Source organism: Rattus norvegicus, chromosome 8, assembly GCF_036323735.1.
Source record: "Rattus norvegicus strain BN/NHsdMcwi chromosome 8, GRCr8, whole genome shotgun sequence".
Classification (NCBI taxonomy): Eukaryota; Metazoa; Chordata; class Mammalia; order Rodentia; family Muridae; genus Rattus; species Rattus norvegicus.
This window is the reverse complement of record NC_086026.1, coordinates 81,096,741-81,118,147: the sequence shown is the minus strand read 5'-3', so window position 1 is coordinate 81,118,147 and position 21,407 is coordinate 81,096,741. Positions and strand designations below refer to the sequence as shown.

The window sequence follows — 21,407 nt, the reverse complement described above, 5'->3', positions numbered from 1 at the left end:
CCAACCTGAGGGAAACATAAATGCATTCAGTTTATTTCCTTAGGGAAATCCAGTTTGCAAACTGATTAGCAAACTCCAGTTACCACCCTGGGTCATCTTTTCTACCCCCTGAGATAGATTTCCCTTCCCCCTTGGGTGAACCCCAGCTTCAGAAGCTGAGAACAGAAAGGTGGGTGAAACCCCAGCATGTCTTTAGATGAAGATCTCTGCCTCCACAAAAGGGGTCACAGAGAGCCCTAGAGCTCCTCAGTCCTGAGCTATAAACAGAAGCTCGATTGTACCTTTCTGTGTGAAGGAGACCTGAATGTTAGCTGTTTCTCCCTTGCCTTCTCTCCCAGGAGGGTGGCTTTGAAGACAGTGGGAGAATCCCTAGGGAGTTTCAGGTATGGTCTCCTTTGTTTGAGTTCACTCTCTCAAATCTAATCCAACTACATTGAAACCTTGCTAGGCCCTGGAAAGTCTATAAAAGCCATCCTGGTAAAATGCTTGCCTAATCTCAACCTGTGTCTTCCCTTCCATCATTTTGTAGTGCAGGGAGTACTAAGAGAAATGTCATTATTCAGATGAGTTGTTGAACTTATATTTCAGTGTTAGTCTCTTTATCTGTTCCCTGTCCACTGGGAGAGTTTGGCCCTTAGCTCTCTGTTTATGTTCATCCCACCTGCTATACAAAAAAGCTCGGGTCGTATGTAACATGCCACTCTCTGACCATGTCAACATTGAACTTTACCTGAGTTATCTTGAAATATCTTGCCTGAGAGATGTCTGTTGTTCAGCAATGGGCGATGATGACTTTCCTAGACCCAAAGACCTCACTCAAAAGGACGTCTCTGTCCTTTTATACCCAGCTCATATGGCATTGCTTCTAGTTGGTGCCTTTCAAATAGAGTCCCACTTTGATTAAGATTAAGGTTCTCTTTCCTTTAACCTCATAATAAGAATTCTTAACATATGCCAGAGACTGCTCAAAGCTCTTAACATGTCAGCTAAATTAGTCTTCACATTTGAAAGAGAAAGTTGTTTTACAACTAAGGTAATTGAAGCACTGAGGACGAAACCACTTTCTAAAGTTTCATAGCTAGTGTCAAAACCAATTTATAACCCAAGACATGCAAACTCCATGCTTTAACCTCCAAGCTACCCTGCCTCTGAGTACCATGCATTGGCCCTGCCTACCATCATTTTTTTCGTAGCTTTGTTTGAGAATATTAATAGCTCACTAGCTCCTGGGGGGGTACAGCAGCTTCTTTGTCATCATGGTCCCTTTCTATCCCTTATGAAAGTACTTTACAAGTCATAGGAACTCAGTGCTCAAAGGAGCATGCTGTGAGACAGTGAGACAGCAATGGTGTGTGAGCTGCAGGTCTCCACATTGTTCAGAACTCAGGGACTGAGCCCGCTGCTGAGAGGATACCTGGGTATAAACTGCACTAACTACCTTTGAGCACTGTTTAGCCTGGGAAAACCCTGGGAGTTGTGAGTTTCAGGAAGCTGTAGTGATTAGCATCATAAAATGCTGAGATAAGCCATGTTGGGTTGGTGTTACTCAGAGGAGATTCTACACCGGGAAGATGGGTAGAGGGAAGTGACTCTGCCCAGTCATCCTAGTGTGCAGGGTTCAGGGGTCATGTTCCTTACCCGAGCTTTTATCAGGAATTCAGAATACCTCCTGGGCCTCTAGTATACTTCATTTGCTTTCGCTGAAGCTTCTGAATTTTGGAAGAATTAGCAGCCCTTCCACACATATTCTCTTTTAATTTTCCTTATTGTTATTGCTATAAGTGTGTGTGTGTGTGTGTGTGTGTGTGTGTGTGTGTGTGTGTGCACATGCTCACTCTTGTACACAAATGAGGAGGTCAGAAGAGTGGGTACATGTGGTGTCCTCATCTATCACCTTCCACCTATTTCTTTGAGGCAAAGTCTCTCCTCAAATCTGGGGCTCATGTTTTTTTTATTTTTTCCAGCTATGCTGTAAGCACCAGATCCACACTCTCTTCTGACCTCCTCATTTATGTACAAGAGTGTGCGCACGCACACACACACACACACACACACACACACAATTATAGTAATAGCAATAATAAAAGTTAAAGGGAATATGTGCGGAGGGTGCTAATTCTTCCTAAATTGGATAGCTTCAGCAACAGCAGATTGTCTCCATCCCCCTCAGAGCTAGGATTACACATATGGATGGAATGCCGACCTTGTTTCATGGTTGCTGTTAGCAGCTGAACTTTGGTCTTCTAGATTGGGGAAAATATGCCTTTAATCAATGAGCTACCACACTAGTCCCTTCATTATTTTAATTTAAAAAACTACTTGAAACACTTTTGAGCAACAGAAATCTACACCTCACCCACAAACACTTCCTTTTTTAAAGATAAACAACATTAACATTTGTGGTTCCTTAAGGGTTTATCTCTCCCCTTTACATCTATATGAATTATAAGGGCATGTTTAAAGGCAAAATAGTCTTAACATTTTATTCTGCAACTTTCTTTTTCTTTGTTTTGTTTTGTTTTGTTTTTCAAGACAGGGTCTCTCTGTGTAGCCTTGGCTGTCCTGGAACTCACTTTGTAGACCAGGCTGGTCTATAGCTCACAGAGCTCTACCTGCCTCTGCCTCCCAAGTGCTATGATTAAAGCTGTATGCCCCCACTGCCCAGCAAACAACCTCCTTTTATCACTGCAGCTATATGTTTGATAGGGAGATGTGTGATCCTGCTCCAAGCTGGGATTAAGCTCTTTAATATTTCCATCAAAGCCCTTTATTGATGAGAGCAGATGCTTTGGATAGGACCCGAGAGTGTAGCCCCAGGCATCTGCTGCACCAGCCAAATGGCTTTGAAGCCAAATCTTTTATCTTGCAGGCTCTTTTCATTTTTGTGTATTGTGTTTACTGTTGACTTTGTGTATGTCATGGTAGGCATGGCTCAAACAGCCCAGCCCAATGGACATAGTGTAGCTGCCAACTGTGGGAAGTGTGTGGAGGAATGTCAGAGTCCTGGGAGGGCTAGTGGAGAGTGGGTGCAACCGTGGTGAAGGGCCATCTCACTTTGGGGTGACTTAATGCATAAAGTCTTTTTCCTGAAAATTGTGGCCGTCAGTGAATGCCCCTCTAGGATTCACCAGCCAGAGAAAAAGGCATTGTTTACCTTCTAATGTCCCAAATTCCATTGACTAAATAGTTTCCATGGAAACAAGGGTCAGGAAGCCACGTGGAGCTGTTTTGTTTTGGAGCATAGGTTGAGAACACAGTGATACTATCTAAACACTAATAAAAATACTTTAACAGGGCTGGGGAGGCCACTCAGCCAGCAAAGCACTTGCTGAGAAAGTGTGAGGATCTGAGTCTGAGTCCATAGAACCCACTTCCAGACTGAAATCCTACAAAGCGATGGGAGGTGGGGAATCCCTGGAAGCTCACAAGCCTGTGAGTCTGGCATGTGCAGCAGCAAACAGTGAAGATGCTCTGTTGCAAGCCTGTCCTCATACTGTGCCAGCACTAAGAGCCCTAGGGTTGATCTTTGTGACCTTGTCTTTCTTTTGCATGGATATATCGTCTTGGAAGAAGCTTAGTAGCTTGCTTCTTTGCAAGAAGCTGTCCTTCCGAAAGCTTGATGCTTGGTCTGACACAGCAAGCTCATCTAATTCAAGTGGTGCTGGTCCACAGCCTCAGCCACCTGAGAGGCAGAGGCAAGAGTATGGCAAACATTCATCCGATGTTCTCTGGCTTCCACATATGTATGGCATGTGTGTGCTCATACTTTTATACATAAATGTATGCATGTGTGCATGTATGCAGACACACACACATACACACGATCAACTTTAACACTTATAAAGACATGCCTTTCTTTTAATCTCAACTTACACTTGAAATTCAGAAAATAAATTTCCCACAGCTACATAGCCAGTGGATGTTAGAGTCTGTGTGCATGTGTGTATTTGTGCATGCGAGTTCATATAGATGTGTGAGCATCCTCACATATGTATGGGATATGGTGCATCAGAAACACACTTCCTTCCTTCCTTCTGCCAACAGATACGTCATGGATCAGATTCAGCCTGACAGAAATGATTGCAGAGAATCACAGATTTGCATGGGCCACCTGGTGTGGCTTACGTTTTAGTGTTTGTAAATGCCAGGCTGGTTTTATCCAGGAGTGGCCTATAGTTCAAAGGTTGCCTTTCTCTATAGGTGACAGAGAGCCATTAGTTTCTGCCCATCCAGAAAGAGAGCTATCTGATGGAATGGCTAGCTCTTCTCTTGGCCAACATGTTTGGGTGTGAGCATTGAATGCTTCTTGTAAAGTTGGCCAGAACAAAGATAGCCCTGGGTGTGGGGCAGGCTCCATCCTGAGGTCACTGGGAAATGAAGCTTGTCCAGGAGAATGTAAGAATGGAAAAGTACCTTGACACTTCATCATATATTTAAAGAACCAGGATGGAGATTGCCTTAAACAGAACCCAGGGGTTGTGCATGTTAAGCAATTACTTTTCAGTTTTGTTTAAGACAGGGTCTCAGTATGTAATCCTGGCTGGCCTGAAACTTGCTATGTAGACAAGGCTGGTCTTGAACTTGCAAAGATTCCCCTGCCTCTATCCTCTGGGTGCTGGGATTGAAGGCATATGCCACCATGGCCAGCCTGGCAGGTTTTGGAGGGTCTCCCTAAGTTGTTCAAGCTGGCTTTGAACTCACTGTGTGGCCAGACAGTCAGTCCTTCAGTTTGCCATACTCTTGCCTCCGGCTCTCAGGTGGCTGAGGCTGTGGACCAGCACCACCTGAATTAGATGAGCATTGTAATGGCCAGGACGTATTCTCCTTCTACATCTGTCTCAGAACTTCCCACTTTCATACAGTGACAAGACATTTTGGATAAGGATTACCTCTGTGCTCTCATTTTTACCTGATTGCCTCGGTAAAGACCTCATGTTGAGAGAGCTTGCCTCTAGCATACACCAGGTCCTGGGTTCCCTCCCCAGTACTACATACACCAGGCATGGTGGCTCTGAAGACCCCCCCCACTGTCATCAGACTCTCAACAAATCACACAAGCTATACCTTTCCTCAGCAAATGCTTTAATGCTTCCTTTGTCTTTAATTTAAGAGGAACAGTGCAGTTTAGTCTTTCATTGGATTGGTTTGGCCTTGCAGTCCTGAGCTTGAACCCAGGGCCTCCTGGGTACTAGTCCAGAAATTTACCATTAAGACATACTCCCCGTGCTGGCCTTTTGAAAACTCCTTGGGAACCTTTATTCATGTATGTATGTATGTATGTATGTATGTATGTATGTATGTATGCATGTATGTATGAATATATGTGTGTGTGTTTATATGTGTGTGTATGTATGCATGTATGTATGTACATATGTATGTATGTGTATGGGCCTTTTTATATTATGTTTTGTTTGATTTTGAGACAGGGTCTCACTATGTAGCCCTGGCTGTCGAACTCACTATGTAGATCAGGCTGGCCTCGCACTCACAGGGATCTGCCTGCCTCTGTTTCCCAAGTGCTGGGATTAAAGGTGTGTGCCACTATGCCTGGCCTTTCTTCCAGTATTTCAGTGGTTTTCATCTACAGCTTTTGAGAACCTGACAGGAGTGCCTCCGAGGTCAGTGACAGGCGCTCACTACATAGCTAATGAAACCCAGAGACGTTACTGCTTATGTTCTTGGTGCCCTGGCCTTTTCTGCTAAGTGTCTTTTGATTTTCAGCAAACAACACAAGCGGCTCTGGCTTTTCCTTCTTCTCCTTTTTCCTTCAATCCTAAACTACTCACAGCATTACGTTTCTCGCCCCAGCTGTTTTAAGTGTACAGGTTGGTGACTTTCAGTGCATCAACAGTACTGCGACTCCATTGCCACCGTCAGTTCCCCCATATTCCCAAACTGAAAGTCTAGACCCAATAAACACCAGCTCCCGGTTGGTTCTCTGCCTCCTTAGCTCCCGCAGGCTGAGTACACTCTGTTGTGTGTATGCACTTGGCCCCTCCGTCTGGCAATAGACACTTAACTCACTGCTACTTATTGAGAATAACGAGTATGACTAGAGACCTTTATGAACGCTGTGATTGGACTAACAGGTAAAGGCACCCGCCACACAGGCCTGGCGACCCGAGTTTGATCTCCAGGACCCACACAGAGGTGAAAAGAGGAAACTGAATTCCATAGAGCTGTCTCTGCTCCGCCACCTGTATGCTGTGACATGCGCACCCGTGCACACACAGTATCTGGAATAAAACCCTTGTGATTAACATTTCCGTGTCTGTTGTGGGAAAGTTAAATACGCAGGCCAGAGAAGTAGAAAATACCTCCTACTCCATCACTGGAAAAATGAAAGGAAATCTACACAATTTAGAGTTTAGACAATAGGTCACTGCCCTGTGGATTTTGGCTTTTAGCTCTCCAGTGGAATTTTGGCTTTTATGTGTAAAACGAGATCCTTTTAGGCCTCGTGTTATGAAATTTGAGCCATTTAAGAAGGTTTGAAATCTCTGAGGTTATTTAATGGCTCCTTATTTGAGCAGCAGTCTGCTGCTGGGTGCTGGCGCCAGGCCATGCTGGTCTTAGCATGTTGGTCTCCTTCCAGTGTGAACAGGATGGTACAATGTGCTTGTTCCTGAGGAATGGGCAGAGGGGAAGCCCAGGGCCCCTGCCTCTTTCTCCCACCAACACTTATCCTAATTGGACTTCGCTCTCCACCTCTCTTAGGCAAATGTCTGCAGACTGAGGCTGACCGTGCCTCCTGAGAATCCAGTGCCACAGCAAAAAGAAAAGAAGATTGAGAGGAAAGACCAGGTGAGGAGCCATCTCTGAGCCAGGGCCCATGGCTGATCTTGTAGTTAACGTGTTCTTCTCCATCCCTCACCAAGTTATGTGTTGGCCGCTGCTGATGAGAAGACCCTCAGCTTTCCACACTGCTCTCCCAGCTGCCCGTGCAGCTTGGGCCCCAGCCTTGTTTCCTTAGGAACACCGTGGCTCTGTGCAGCCTCCCGGCTGGGAGGGCACTGGACTTAGCGACAGGTGCTGTGGCAGGGAAAGTGGTTTTTCCTGGAATGGCCCATGCGGTGGAGTCAAAGGGCCTTTTGTGAACTGCTGGGACTGGAGCAACAAGTTGGGAGCCTGGCTCTAGCTGTAGGGAAGAGCCCAGCGGGCAGCTGAGCATGCTTTTGGCTGGATATCAGAGAATTCTGCAAGCATTTTCGTGTCATCTCTGAACAGAGTGCTGGCACTGTACAGATAAGCATGGCCTTACCTTTGCTTTAGAGGGACTTGCAGGCTTTCAGGCGGGATGGGCATATAAAGAAACAGTGGGGGTGTCATGTCCCGTGTGCTCGCTCCCACCTGGGCTCATAGAGATGGCACCAAGTGACTTGGCAGAAGTTTAGGCTTAGCAAGTAAGTGGGAGAACCTGCTTACCTCTCTACCTGTGTGCCCCGGGTGACCGCTTTTCTCATTCCTAAACAATGACTGGCACGTGTGAAATCTCCTCCACTAGGACTCCAGTGGAGAGCACAGCAGTAAACAAGGCAGTGGCTGTCACCCACGCAGCTTACATCGCAGTGGGTTGAGAATGGCAGAAAGCAAAATAATGATGTGCTTTCTGGAGGGACGGTGTGGGAGAAAGCGATGGTCATGCCAGAGACTGGGCAGGTCTCTGGTGGACAGTTTATGTGGACATAAAGTGAAATAATAGGTTATAAATTTCATGGGTAGAATTATGAGACTGTGACTTCTTGAAATGCAACCTTCACTTTTGACTTAATCAGCAACGAACCATAAACAAGGAAGCCTCTTGTAGACTGCTAAGAGGCTCATACTGTCCCAGGGTTTATTGTCTGTTATCTGTGGTTCTTTTCCCGTGATGCTTCTCCTCACTTGTTGTTGTGGTGTGTGTGTGTGTGTGTGTGTGTGTGTGTGTGTGTGTGTGTGTGTATGTCCATGTATGTCCGTGTGCCTGCAGTAGCCAGAAGTAAACATCGGGTGTCTTTCTCAATTGCTTTCCGCCATATTTATTCTGTCTATCTGTCTGTCTCTCCTTCAAATTTTTTCAAGTTTTATTCTACACATAAGAGTGTTTTGCCTGTGTGTGTGTGTGTGTGTGTGTGTGTGTGTGTGTGTGTGTGTGTGTGTGTGTATGGGCAACACATGTGCCTGGTGTTCTCAGAAGTCAGAAGAGGATGTTGGAGCTGAAGTTGTGAATGGTTGTGAGCCACCATTGTGAGCCCTGGGAACTGCACTAGGGTCCTCTGCAAGAGCAACAGGTGCTCTTAACCACTGAGCCATCTCTCTGGCCTACTTTTCTCTTTCTTCAAATAGGGTCTATGACTGTTCTAGAACTCACTATGTAGAACAGTCTGGCCTCAAACTCATGAAGAATTCTGGCTCCTGTGAGCCAGGATTAAAGTCATACACTATTATTATAACTCGTCTCATTTCTTGATATGGGGTCTCTCACAGAACCCAAAACTTACTGATTTGCCATGGACCTCCTGGGATTTTTCTGTCCCCTCCCTTCACCCTCTTTGTTTGTTTGTTTAATGTGGCTGTTGAGCCCCCCCACACACCCACCCACCCTCATGGCTGTGCAGCAGGTCCTTTACTCTCCCAAGCGTCCTCTTCTTCACGTTCTACCAAAGACCACAAGTGACCAGGGCTGATGCAGATGGCAGGCGGAAGACAGGAAGTAGCCAGAGAGCTGTGAGAGAAGGAAACCCTCCAACCTGCTCCCTCTCACCAACAGCACCTGGAAGAATGTTTCAGGAGGTTGGGAGGACAGGCTAGACCTGAGACACCCGGTTCTGGAATCCAGGTAGCACAGGTAGGGCTTTAGGAACTGATTTCATTTTTTTTATTAAATATTTGTTTATTTTTATTTTATTTGAATGTGTGTTTTGCCTGTATGTATGTCTGTGTACCACATACATGGTCCATGGAGGCCAGAAGAGGGTGTCAGATCCCTGCACCTGGAGTTACAAATGGTTGTGAGGTGTGTTGGGAATCTAACCTGGGTCCTCTGGAAGAGCAGAAGATGCTCTCAACCACTGAGCCATCTCTCCAGTCCTGACAGCTCTTTCTGGTTAAAATGGACATAGCTTGAACATCAAAAAGATTAAGATTTGTACAAGTTAAATAGACCCAGTTCTTTCTTTCTTTATTTTTTTTTTTTTGAGGCATTGTTTCTCTGTGTAGTAGCCCTGACTGTCCTGTAATTCACTTTGTAGATCAGGCTAACTTCAGACTTACAGAGATCCACTTTCCTCTGCCTCCCAAGTGCTGGGATTAAAGGTATGCACCATTAGTGCCTAGCTAAGTAGTACCAATCTTATGAGCCTCTTGATGAGTTGGATTTGGGGACATTTTGGATGTTGAATTTCGGTGGATATATATGCCTAAGTGGCAAAGTCTGTACAAATATTCTCTGAAGCTCTTCTGGTCCCAAGCATTTTGAGAAAAAGGACCCTCAACCTATAAGGATTATGATATATTGAATAATAATAAAAATCCACAACACTAGTGATAAACAGAGAGGCACAGAGGGAAAGAGAGAGGGACAGGAAAGAGGAAGGGGAAAGGCTTGTTATGGAATGCAAATTAACCTAGAAACTGTTTGGAATTTCCAGATAGGCTCATTGCTGGTTAAGACACTAGTTAGTTAAACATTATCACTGAATTATTCACATGGTCTTCAAAATATAGCTTGTAAAGGAGTAGCAGACCTTAAAGCAGAGTAAAGTTTCCACCAGGTGACCCAACCCAGCATTACCAGCAGATGACAGCCTTGTTAGGGACTTCAGAAGTGAAGTGATTAAGATTCTGAAGTAATTAAGAAGTATGCACAATACCCGTGTAATCTCCAGGCTGAATTCACAACAAGGACACAGAAAAGTCCACAATACAGGACATTCTACAGAACAATTGGCCCGAATCCCTCTCATGGATTTGAGGATATTAAAAACAAGATGAGTTTCTGTTGTTGAAAAACATAGATTAAGACACCAAACATGAAACATTATGATCAAACTTTTGTTAGATCGGGGCCCAGAAGATTTGTAACAGACATGTTGATATACTTATCGAATTTAGAGTGTGGGCCGTATGTTAGCTACTGAATGGGTTTTGTTCTTAGGTATGTGAAACATGAAGTTTTCTTTCAGCTTCCCCATAGCTATGGACATAAATGCTTGGCAGCTACACTCATAACTCTTTTCATTACTGTGTCAAACTAACAAAAACACCTTGAGGAGAGGGAAGTGTTTTCTTTGGGCCAATGGTTTGAGGGTACAGCCCATGGTGGGGCGGAAGCCATGGCGGCAGGAACCTGGGGCAGCTGGTCAGAGTGCATCAGCATGCAGGAAGAAGAGAGCGATGGAAGCTGGAGCTCAGCTTGCCTTCTCCTCTCTACTCAGCCTGTGGAATGGTGCCATACACAGTCCTACCTCAGTTTACCCAATCTAGAAGCTCCCTCACAGACATACCTAGTACTTGATGTCCTAGGTGATACTAGATCCTGTCAAATTGACAGTCAGTGTTAACCACTGAAGTGCCAAGGCTCAGAACACCAACAAGAGCAAGGGGCAGTGAGGCTCCTTCCGCTGCTGGGCTCTTGTGATGACCAGGATCGAATGGAGTCCTCTTGTTGAAGGGACATCGTCTCCTCCCCTTTGTGTCCTTACTCTCACTGTCCCTGTTAGAGCTGATGGCATCTGGGAGAGTTTGAGGGAGAAGCAAAGTCCAGACTGAGTGACAGGACCAGGGTCATGGTGACTTGTCCTGTGCATGGATGGGCTATGGGGAGTGAGGTGTTTCTGAGACCTGCAATGGGGGAAGGCACCATGGAGCGGGCGTTCTCATAGAAAACCCAAACATTCCCAAGGAAAGAGCTGGAGTGCTTAGCTGTGGAATTCATAGACATACAGTCAGTGTATGTCCCCATCTTTTGTCTTGAAGAATGCTTTCCAAATTGGCTAAGGCAATGACTTCTTTTTCCTTTTATTGTAATGGAACATCAGGTATTACTTCTATTTACAGAAAGAAGAAGTGTCAAAAGTTAAAATGAAAATCTCAAATAGTTTTATGCAAATGGCTAGAGAAACATTGACAGCATCGTTTGCGTATTGCTATAACTTGCACCAGAAAGTCAGAAGAAGAATTTTATAACAGACATTCAATGGGAAACAATCCATTTGGGGAGAAAAAGTTCATGACAGAATATACTTGTTGTATATTTCGCCACAATAATCTCAACTATTGATTACAATTAGAAGAAAATAGCATGTGCACTCTGAGCAGTTAGCAGAGAAGCTCTCTTTTATGAGAGTCCACGGGGTTGAGGGCAGAGAGGATCAGTGAGATGGTAAAGACCTTCCACAACCCCTGGCAACCTGAGTTTGGTCCTAAGGATCTATGTGGTAGAAGGTGATCTGATCCCTCAGCGTGTCCTTTTATTTCTTCCATGTGTACATTATGTCATGTGCACACTTCCGCACATACACACACATACACACACACACACACATATACACACACATATGCATTAAGTAAATATTTAACTTGTAAAGGAAATGATAAGTGAAAGAAACCAGATTCCATACCTTTGAGAAGTCCCAGAATAGCTCTAGATTTAACAGAAAGGATCCCTGCTGGGAGAGTATATCCAATAAAGGAGGAAGGCATACAAGAGAATAATCTTGCTTCAGAATTAAGTCACGTAAAAGTGGTGTAAATTGTTGGACTAGGAAAGGGCACCTCACTCTTCTAATGGTGTAATTTCCAATTGCCTTAGTAATCAGAAAGACAGTATAAGTCTAACCCTTTCAGGGGCTAAGTTTTATCACCCACTTTTAAGTCCTGGGATTTATTTACTTTTTTCCCTAAGAGATACTTCCTCACATTTCCCTGAGCAAAGTGGCTACTCTTCTGAGACATCACTGGAAAGATTAGAAGAGCCACAGCCTAACAACCTGTGTTTGATCCCAAGGCATCGCAAATGTTACTGTTGGGGGCAGTCTGTCAGTTGACAAAGAAGATGCTAAGAATAAAGATGTAAAAACCTCAACATTAACCTTTCTAAGAAGATCATTTCTGAGCTTCTTAATTTCTTCTTTGAATCAACACACACACACACACACACACACACACACACACACACACACACACACACACACGTACTTAGGAACAACCATGCTTAAGTGCCTGTCTGTAACAAGTTGTTGACTCAGTGCAGAAGAACTGGGGTAGAGAGGAGGGCGAGGCTGGCTGTTTCCCTAGGACTGAAGCTCTTGGGTGGTGGCAGCACTCAAAGGTTCTAGTGGCAGCTAGACAGTGATTCTGACCCTCTGTCCTGGCTGGATTCCTGGGCTTGAGTCACTGGGAGCAGGGTTCACATACTGACAAGGGTTCCCCGGAGCAGCTCCTTCTGTTGTGGTTGCAATGTGTCTGCCCCACCCTGGAAGCCACAAAATTGCAAGGGGTCCAACATTCTGGATGATCTTCCCAGCTCAGTGACTTTGGTTCCTTTGAAGAGGAATCCATGGTTTGCCAAGGCAGGGATTGGGGCTGGATAGGACACAGAAGTCTCAAGATATCAAACAGCCTCACTGACTTCTAATGACGTGGAACTTCCCTGAAGATTTCCTGACCTTTAGAGCTGCAACTGCCTGAGGGCAGCAGGGCCTTAGTCACTGACATTGGCACAGCAGATGCCAGTAGGCAGCTGGCTATACGTACACCCACTGCCGGCTGGCTGTTCGTCTGTCTGTTCTCTGTTCACCATAGAGAGGAATTCCTCACAGCTTAGAAGTATTGAAGAGGGCACATTTTACCCTGTTGCATGGGAATGCGTTGGGAAGATGTTCAAGGTAAGTACTTGTCCTGGAGTTGTGGGACAGCGGGGTGTATTGGAGAGGCTTCCTACCCCTAGAGCAGATGCAACCTTAGCACTCAAGTAAAAGTGCTGTGTGTGGAGATAGAGACTTGTAAACACAGAGCTGGGGAGGCAGAGGTAGGGGTCCCTGGAGTTTGCTGGGCAGCCAGTCTAGCCTAATTGGTGAGCTCCAGGTCAGTCAGAAAACTTTTCTCAAAGGTAGTAGACAATGTTCTTGAGGGTGACACATAAGATCATTCTCTGGCCTCTGCACACACATGTGTTTGCCTCCCCAGGATATGAACATGAACATTTTAAAAAATAAAGTAAGCCAGGTGGTGGCAGTGTATGCCTTTAATCCCAGCATTTGGGAGGCAGAGACAGGGGGATCTTGGTGAATTCTATGCCTGCCTGGTTTACAGAGTGAGTTCTAGGACAGCCAGGGCTACACAGAGAAACCCTGTCTCTAAGTAACAACAAACAAACAAACAAACAAGCAAACAGTGGCTGAGTTATCATAGTGCTCTCCTCAGCAGCCGGCCTGTGAAGTGTTCTAAGGAGACAGGACCCGATCTATGAGAATAGAAGGTGAAAGATGGTGGTACTATCTCTCCTCAGCCCAAGTGCTGGTATTGTGATTCTGCTCCCTTGTGACAGCATTGGTTGGGCCCTGCCAACTCACCCTCATGGGCTTCACCCACCTAACCCAGCCCAGTAAGCCCTCGTCATCTCTGTGTTCCCGGCATATTGTCCCTCCTCAGAAGCCATGCTAAGGTCCTTTCTCATGCTTGCAGTGTCTTCTTAGCTCTCTGTCTCCATTTACCCAGATAGCCTGTCCATCCAGGCTCAACAAACACGTCGCTTCTCCATTGAGACCTCCCCTGCCTGTCCTATGCTTCCATGACCATGCCTCTCTCAGACTGCAGGTTCCTGCCTGCCTTTCTTGTTTTCTTTTCTTTTCTTTTTTTCGGAGCTGGGGATCGAACCCAGGGCCTTGCGCTTCTGCCTTTCTTGTTTTGTCTTTAGCATTCTTAGCAAAGAAATTTCATAGGCATGGATACACATTTATTTAAATATTTTGATGTGAAAATGACACTGAGTTAGCACAGAAACATACAGAGCAAAAAGGCATTGACTATTCTGTCCCTATAGAACCTTGCTCCCTACACACAGTAGGAGTTTAGTGATGATCAGGTTTAGAAGTTGCCATAACAACGCTGTAGACTACATGGACTGAACAACAGAATTTTGTTGCTGCCTGGTTCTGAGGACTAGAAGCCTGGGATGAAAGCAGGCCCACGTTCCCTGGGAAGGGAGAGCCCTTCTTTAAACTCATCCAAAGTCTGGTGCTTCTGGTCAGTCCTGGTCTCTCAGCTGTGTAATTGCTGTCTTCACAGACAGAGTTCCTCCTGTGTGCACATCCACGTCTGTCTAAATTCCCCCCTTCTTATAAGTTGATCCCATCTATAAGTAAGGACAGATTCTGAGTTGCTAGCAGTTAAGACCCCACCATTTTTTTTTATTGGGAAGTGACACAGTTCAAACCATGGCAAGTTTTTTTAAATTGTATGAGCAACTCAGATAGATTAGCTTTTTGTTTTCTTTTTACTTTTTGTTTGCTTGCTTGTCTTTTTGTTCCATAGAGTGAGGCTGGCTTTGAACGCCTGGTCCTCTTCCCCCTACCTCCCCAGGGCTGGGATTACAGGTGTGTGCACAGCCTCCGACTCTGTATTTGTTTACCGAACATAATAATGTGGAAGGAGGAAAGACGGTTTCTTCTGAACCCAGATTTCATTTGGAGGAATTGGTCAGTGTGGGATGTTTTCAAATATGGCTAACCTTTAGGAATAAAAATGGTAGCAGATCATTTTGAAATTAAATACTGTCATCTGTCTTTTTCAAAGAACTCTGTAACTCTCTGAAGGTCTGTATCTATATTTCTGCCCAAATCTGTAATCCTGTGAGTGAACACACACACACACACACACACACACACACACACACACACACACACACACACACACACACACAGAGAGAGAGAGAGAGAGAGAGAGAGAGAGAGAGAGAGAGAACCAATACTAGCTATGACAGATCTATCATGTTGAACCAGAATGTAGCTGTGTAGTCTTGGATCTGGTTGGAGCTGGTTCTGAGATCTTCATCATGAGCAAAATCTTGTGCATATTAATGGACTAGCTAGAAGAGACAATGCTGTGAGAAGCTACTAACACATAGGAAGGACACTATATGTCCCTCAATGACCGTTCATTACTCACTTTTGAGACTTTGAGAAGCTAAGTGAGGGAGAGTGGCTGTGTGCGTGTGGGTGCAGAGTCCAGGGCTTCTGGAGCCAGTATTGTGTCAGAGGAGGAAACCTGGCCAGCAGATTTTATAGCCCCTTTCCTTTAAAAGCCTGGATGAGCAAGCCTGCTGGTTCTTGCCCTCGGAGAGCCTGTTTATACAACATCCTGGCTGTTGCCAGGTGAGTGGGTGTACTGCCATGATTCACGGCTGCAGACGGGCTGGGCTGCCTGTGTGGTGTGCAGGGGCTGTGTCTACCTCTCAACGAACAGGCCTGAGGTTCTGGTCCTGGATCCTTCACTGACCTTAGCAGGACTCCTATCCCAAGCCCTCCTGAAGGGACCCCGGTTCCTCTTCTAGAACACAAGAGTGTTCACCCCTCGCCAACAGTGGAGCTCTTTTTCACACTGATACACTTATGTAAAAATAATGTCAGGGCAGTATCTCAAAGGAGGAAATATTATTCTTGAGGTTGACACCCGAGGTTGTCCTCTCTGGCCTCTGCATGTTGCATGCACACACACACACACACACACACACACACACACACACACACACACACACACACTGACTTCACCCATGCGTGCACATGTGAACACACATGCCATCCTCCCCAGGTTTACTGAATGTCTATTTATGCTGTGAAAATATTAGGCACATTCCCTGCCATTGTGGAGTTTGTTATGTCGTCAGATCGCATACTCTAATTTAAGAGGTGAGAAATCTAGTTCCCCATCACTAGCCTAACTAATTCACTGACCAGTGGATTCCTTCGGCTATTTTTATAGAGTTTTGGACTGGGTTCCTTTTTGTGGCTTCTCCTCCTTCTCCAGTCCAGGGGAAACAGCTGTAGCCCGAGCCTGAGGTAAATTCTGGGCTGCGAGTGCTCATGAGAAGTCGTGGATCACAGCCTCCTACTGTGGGTTGCTGTTTGCCCCTGGTCCGTTTGATGGGGGTTTGTAGAATTTTGTGAGTTGTCTCTTTTCCCTACTGTGACAGGAGCTGTCTTTTCATCTCAACACCTATAGGGCTTCAGATTTCAGGGATCTTTGCCTGATGTTGATCATATTTATAATATTTTCATAACGGGTCATTTTCGTAGTGGATTCATAACACTAATGATAGGGCTGGTATACACATTCTTTTTTAAAAGATTTGACTTGTTCTTTTTAAGGTGTGCGTGTGTGTGTGTGTATGTGTGCGTGTGTGCATGTGTGTGTGTTCACATATATACAGGTACTCTTGGAATCAGAAGAGGGCATCCGGTTCCCCGGAGCTGAAGATACAGGTGGTGATGAACTACCCAATGTAGGTGGGTGGGTGCTGAGACTTTACCTTGGGTCCTCTAACAGAATAGTGTGTGCTCTTAACCACGGAACCATCTCTTCAGCCCCAAACATATTTTAGGTGTTTTGTCTTCTACATCTATTTTACACACGCACACATTCTCTTTGTGTCTCTGTCTCTGTCTCTCTCTCCCTCTCTCTGTGTGATAACGGATGTAAGGAGGTCAGAGGACAAGTTGCAGGAGTCGATTATTTCCTTCTGCCGGGTGGATTCCAGGAAAACTCAGGGTTTCAGGCTAAGTAGCAAGCACCGTTCCCAGCCGAGCCATCTTGCCAGCCTCCATATAAAATTTAAAACTTGATTTTTGAAAAGATACAAAGCAGTGTTCTAAAGCTTCAAAAAATCTTTTAACCATGGAGAGTTTAACATGTATACCAAAGGACTATGTGCTTCTAGCCTTTGCCTCAGCCTCAGCAGCTCTCCACCCATGGTCAGGGCCCCCTGCACCTATGGTCAGGGCTCCTCTCCACCCATGGTCAGGGCTCCCCTTCCACCCATGGTCAGGGCTCTCCTGCACCCATGGTCAGGGCTCCTCTCCACCCATGGTCAGGGCTCCCCTTCCACCCATGGTCAGGGCTCCCCCTACACCATGCTCAGGGCTCCCCCTACACCATGCTCAGGGCTCCCCCTACACCATGCTCAGGGCTCCCCCTACACCCATGGTCAGGGCTCCCCCTACACCCGTAGTCAATGCTGCCTCATCTAAAGTCTACATCCTGTCTACTTCCTTCACTTGCATAAGGAAATAAATACGTCATAAATACTTCAATATGCTTGTCTCAAAGATAAACACTGCCTTTTAATATTGCTACAATGCTTTTATCATGCCAAAAAGTAATAGTCGTTTTAGCGCTATTTTAAGAGGAGGGAAAAAACGAACTATAAGCATTTGTGGACCATTAGCTCTTTTTTCTTCTGTGTTCTCTTGTTTTTTGACCTTGAGCATGTTGTTATTTTCTAAACATAATGGCCCCATCTCCTGTTCTGGGACGTTTTTGTATTTCATATTGTGGTTGAGGCTCTGGGCTCCTGTCTGTCCTTTGCTCTAAGAGGAACAAAGAGCGTTTCCTTCAGCTGAACTACATCTGCATGTTTGAGGTGATTCCCCAGAGCCTCTTCTAACTTCTAAAGCCCCATTCAGTAAATATTTGCTGAGAGCCACAATCTGTCCATCACTGCTGGCTGCTGCAGTTAGGAGTGAGAAAGAAGGCAGATGGGGCATAGACATCCTGGGACCGGTGGTTGCCGGGAAGCAGGCCTCTTATCCTAAGGATAGCCACAGTGCATGGCTGTTGTTGTGGGGAGAAGGGGCATGAGGAAGCCTCACAGTTCTGAAGGGTCAAGGAAGTCACTCTGGAGGAAGAGAGATCTCAGCCTAGCAGTATGGCAGAGGGAAGAGTCTTGTGAATGGCATGAGTTGGTAGAAGAACTGAAGAGGGGCCATGAGGATGGATGGAGGTGGGGTGGAGAAGTGGAGATGAGCCCTATCTCTGGCCTGACTCTTCCCAATGGTTCTGACATGTGAGGGCGGGGATCGTTGCTTCCCTGCCCCCTAGAAACTCTGGAATGCCACATAGCCATCTAAAGTCTAATTCCCTGCTGACCCTGACTGTTCACTGGCTTGGAGGCAGTGTGGTTGGAGAAGGTCGCATTTGGAAAGACAGAGACAGGAACCTGAATGCTCGCCCTGGATGAACCAACAGCTACACAGTAGAGCTGAGGGGATTAAAGGAAGTACTGTGTAATAAAAGTCACGGGGCAGCACCTGTTTTCCTCCATTTCTTCTTCACACGTGCCCTTCTGACCTTTCCCGAATGGTCCAGGGTCTTCCTCCAAGGAGCACCGTGCTGCCAGCCCTGTTGTGACCAGACCCTTTTCCCACAGGTCCTTTATTTAGATGATAATTTAATAAATTTTACTTTTAGTTTCTGTTTGAAAATTGAAATAAAAGGGGACAGGAGAGATGACCTAATGGCTAAGAATGTATTTCACTCTTGCAACAGAACCCGAGCTCAGAGCCCAGCATCTACACAGGGTGGCTCACGACTGCCTGTGATTGTAGTTCCAGGGGATCTGATACCCTCTTTTAGGTTCTGTGGACTCCTGTGCTCACAGGTACACCCACCCCTACAGAGGTACACTTATATACAGATAGTCACAGATAAATCTTTACTATTTTATTAACATTTTGAGACTCTCATACAACGTATCATGTTTACTCCTTCCCCAACTCCTCCCCTCCCCACCCCCACTTCACTCTCCACCCAACTGCCCACTGGTCTCCTTTATAAGAAACAATCCAGTCCAGTTTGTGCTGTCCAAATATTCTTGGGTGTGGGGCCGCCCCCGGAGTGTGGTGGACCTATCACACCCTTAAAGAAAACTGGCTCTCAGCAGTTATCAAATGCTAATAGCTGCAGCCAGGGGTAGGACTTCATGTCCACTCCCAAAATAAATCTTTTAAAAAAAGTTTACATAAAAAAATGATTCAGCAACAACAGCAGCAGACCAGAGCACAAAAGAACACAAAGGAAAAGATGGCATCCTGTTGCCACTGAGGAGATTGTCCCCAAAGGTTTGGATTGTATCTTAGAAAATATTCTGCACACATTCTTAAAATCAGGAATGTAAACTCAGTGTAACTTAGATCTCTTTACATAAATCCTTTTCTTTGTTGAATTGGTGGCTCACTCTGTAGCCTGAACAGGCTTAGAACTCACTGTGTAGCACCTACTTGTCTCAAACTCATGGCAATCTCCCTGCCTCAGACTCCTGAGTGCTGGGATTGCAGACCTGACTCTATGCGGGTATTGGCCTCGTTTCTCAAGTGGTGGGATCTTTGGTGTCAGGCCACCAGACCTCTGGGCTCATCTGTGCTGTGTGTCTCATCAGAGCCTTGCATTCTCAGCAACTTGTTTTGCAGGAACTGGGCAGGGCCCAGGGCTTGAAGAACAGCTTCTATGTCCCGGTCTGTGGGGAGTTTCATAGATTTTCCTTTTCCTAATTAGCGTGTTTAGCAAATTGAGGGATATCTGAATGCTGGCGTGTTGCTCCACCACGAACCATTTAGCAGCCCAGACCTTGAACTGACAAACAAACTTCCAGGGTAGCAGCAGCACCCATGGGATTGGATTGGGGCGCCTGGGAAACACCAGAAACTGTTACCAGAAACCAAACACCAGATGCCTCGGACCCTCACATGCCATCACTTCCCAAGTTCGTACAAAATAGTGAGAAGCATGGCGTGTGTTCCCTCCTTTTCTTTAAAAGTTCTTGTGGTAAAATAAATACTCAAACGAATAATACAGAAAACGGAGGACCCCCCCCCCCGACACTTTGTTCTCTGGCACCTACCTATTTCCCTGTTCTCTCCTCAGAGGTGGTCACCATTAACAGTGGTCATGAATCTTTTTGGTCTGTATTTGCTATTTAATGAACTATGAATGAATTCAGCACTCGTTAGATTTGGTGGCGACAAATAGTTTAAAATGCAAATTACAGTTTTGTATTTCAAAACTTTTCTGAAGTCATGGGAAAAAATCTACAAAAAGGTAATCGAAAATGTTGGTACTGAGTCTGATGTGGTGATGCACACCCTTAATCCCAGCACTTGGGAGGCAGAATCGGGTGGCTCTCCATTAGTTCAAGACCAGTCTGCTCTACATAGTGAGTTTGGGTTCAGCCAAGGCTATATGTAGTGAGACCCTGTCTCAAAAACAGAAAACAGGAAAAAAGAAGGAAAGAAAAAAGAAAAGTTGGTGGCCAAGGGGAGAACTAGGTACTGGGTGGTGAAGAATGCTGCTTCTCTCTGAAGTCTCAGGCTGGTCTTGTTTTTTTTCTCTCTTTCTGTCTTTTATTCTTTTAAAAGATACTTCTTTTAAAAATGTTCTTTGTGACATCTTATTTTTTTTATTCTTTGTGTTCCTGTACATGTACACTCATGGGTGAACCACAGTGCCCATGAAGAAAGAGGTCAGAAGACAAATTGTGGGAGTCAGTTCTCTCCCTTGACCATGTGAAAGATCAAACTCAGGTCACTTGGCCTAGTGGCAAGCACTTTTACTGGCTGAGCCACCCCCTCCCCTTCTATTTTAAAATTTCTTTGTTGTTTGAGGAGGTCCCTACTCTTCCTCCCCACATCTAACAACCCACAGTATGAGGTTTGCTTACCACCAGACAAGATTGGCCTAAATGTGAATGTGTGGTCACATACAAGCCACTTGGGCCCTTTGAACTTCCACGGCCTCAGCTATGAAGTGGACAGGAAAAACTCTGTGTTGCTAAGTGGCTATAAACTTTAGATGTCTAAAGGAATTTTCTTGGTGGTCAAAGAATACTTTTCTTTCCGGCTTCCTGAAGCCTTCACCCTACACAGCTGTGTAAGAGTTGGACATATTACTTTTGAATTGCAGTTTACTGGTGATTCAAGTCTCAACTGCTGGAATTAAAAACCAGCTAAGCGGAGTGGGAAGATTCCTTGGGGCTGGAGTCACACCACCTCTGCTTGGCTTTTCAGAAAGATTTCGCAAATGGACACAGCAGGTCATGTGGTACCCCCACCTCTTTCCCTCGGATCTCGGCTGCAGGGTTAGCCCTGCCCTCCTAGGACAGTTTCGCTACCAGATGAGTGTCAGCATCCACTTCCTGCAATTCAGGCTGTGGTTAGCGAGGCAGCTAAAGTCATCAGATGAACTGGCAGAAAACAGTGTCACCTCAGTACAAGGTTTCATGACATAATTTCTCTGGCATCTTTTCGAGAATTACAAATGGTTGTACCCTTGGGGACTTGGGGTATGAGGGTTCTTGCCGATGGGGTTGGTGGATCAAAGGCCTGTTAGAGGTGGGCAATAGTTGTAGGCAACCCAGCCCATGCCAGGTATAGTGTAAC

At 45.6% G+C, this 21,407-nt stretch overlaps 1 protein-coding gene across 3 annotated transcripts in view; it reads left to right on the top strand.

Annotated features, from left to right (window-relative positions):
* Myzap (myocardial zonula adherens protein) overlaps window positions 1–21,407 on the top strand; it is an 87,335-nt gene that overhangs the window by 5,786 nt on the left and 60,142 nt on the right. For all 3 annotated transcript variants that reach the window (XM_039081753.2, NM_001014211.1, XM_017595740.3), the window contains exon 2: window positions 6,718–6,804. In XM_039081753.2, the coding sequence (XP_038937681.1) occupies window positions 6,718–6,804 (87 nt within the window). The remainder of the gene's footprint in view (window positions 1–6,717; window positions 6,805–21,407) is intronic.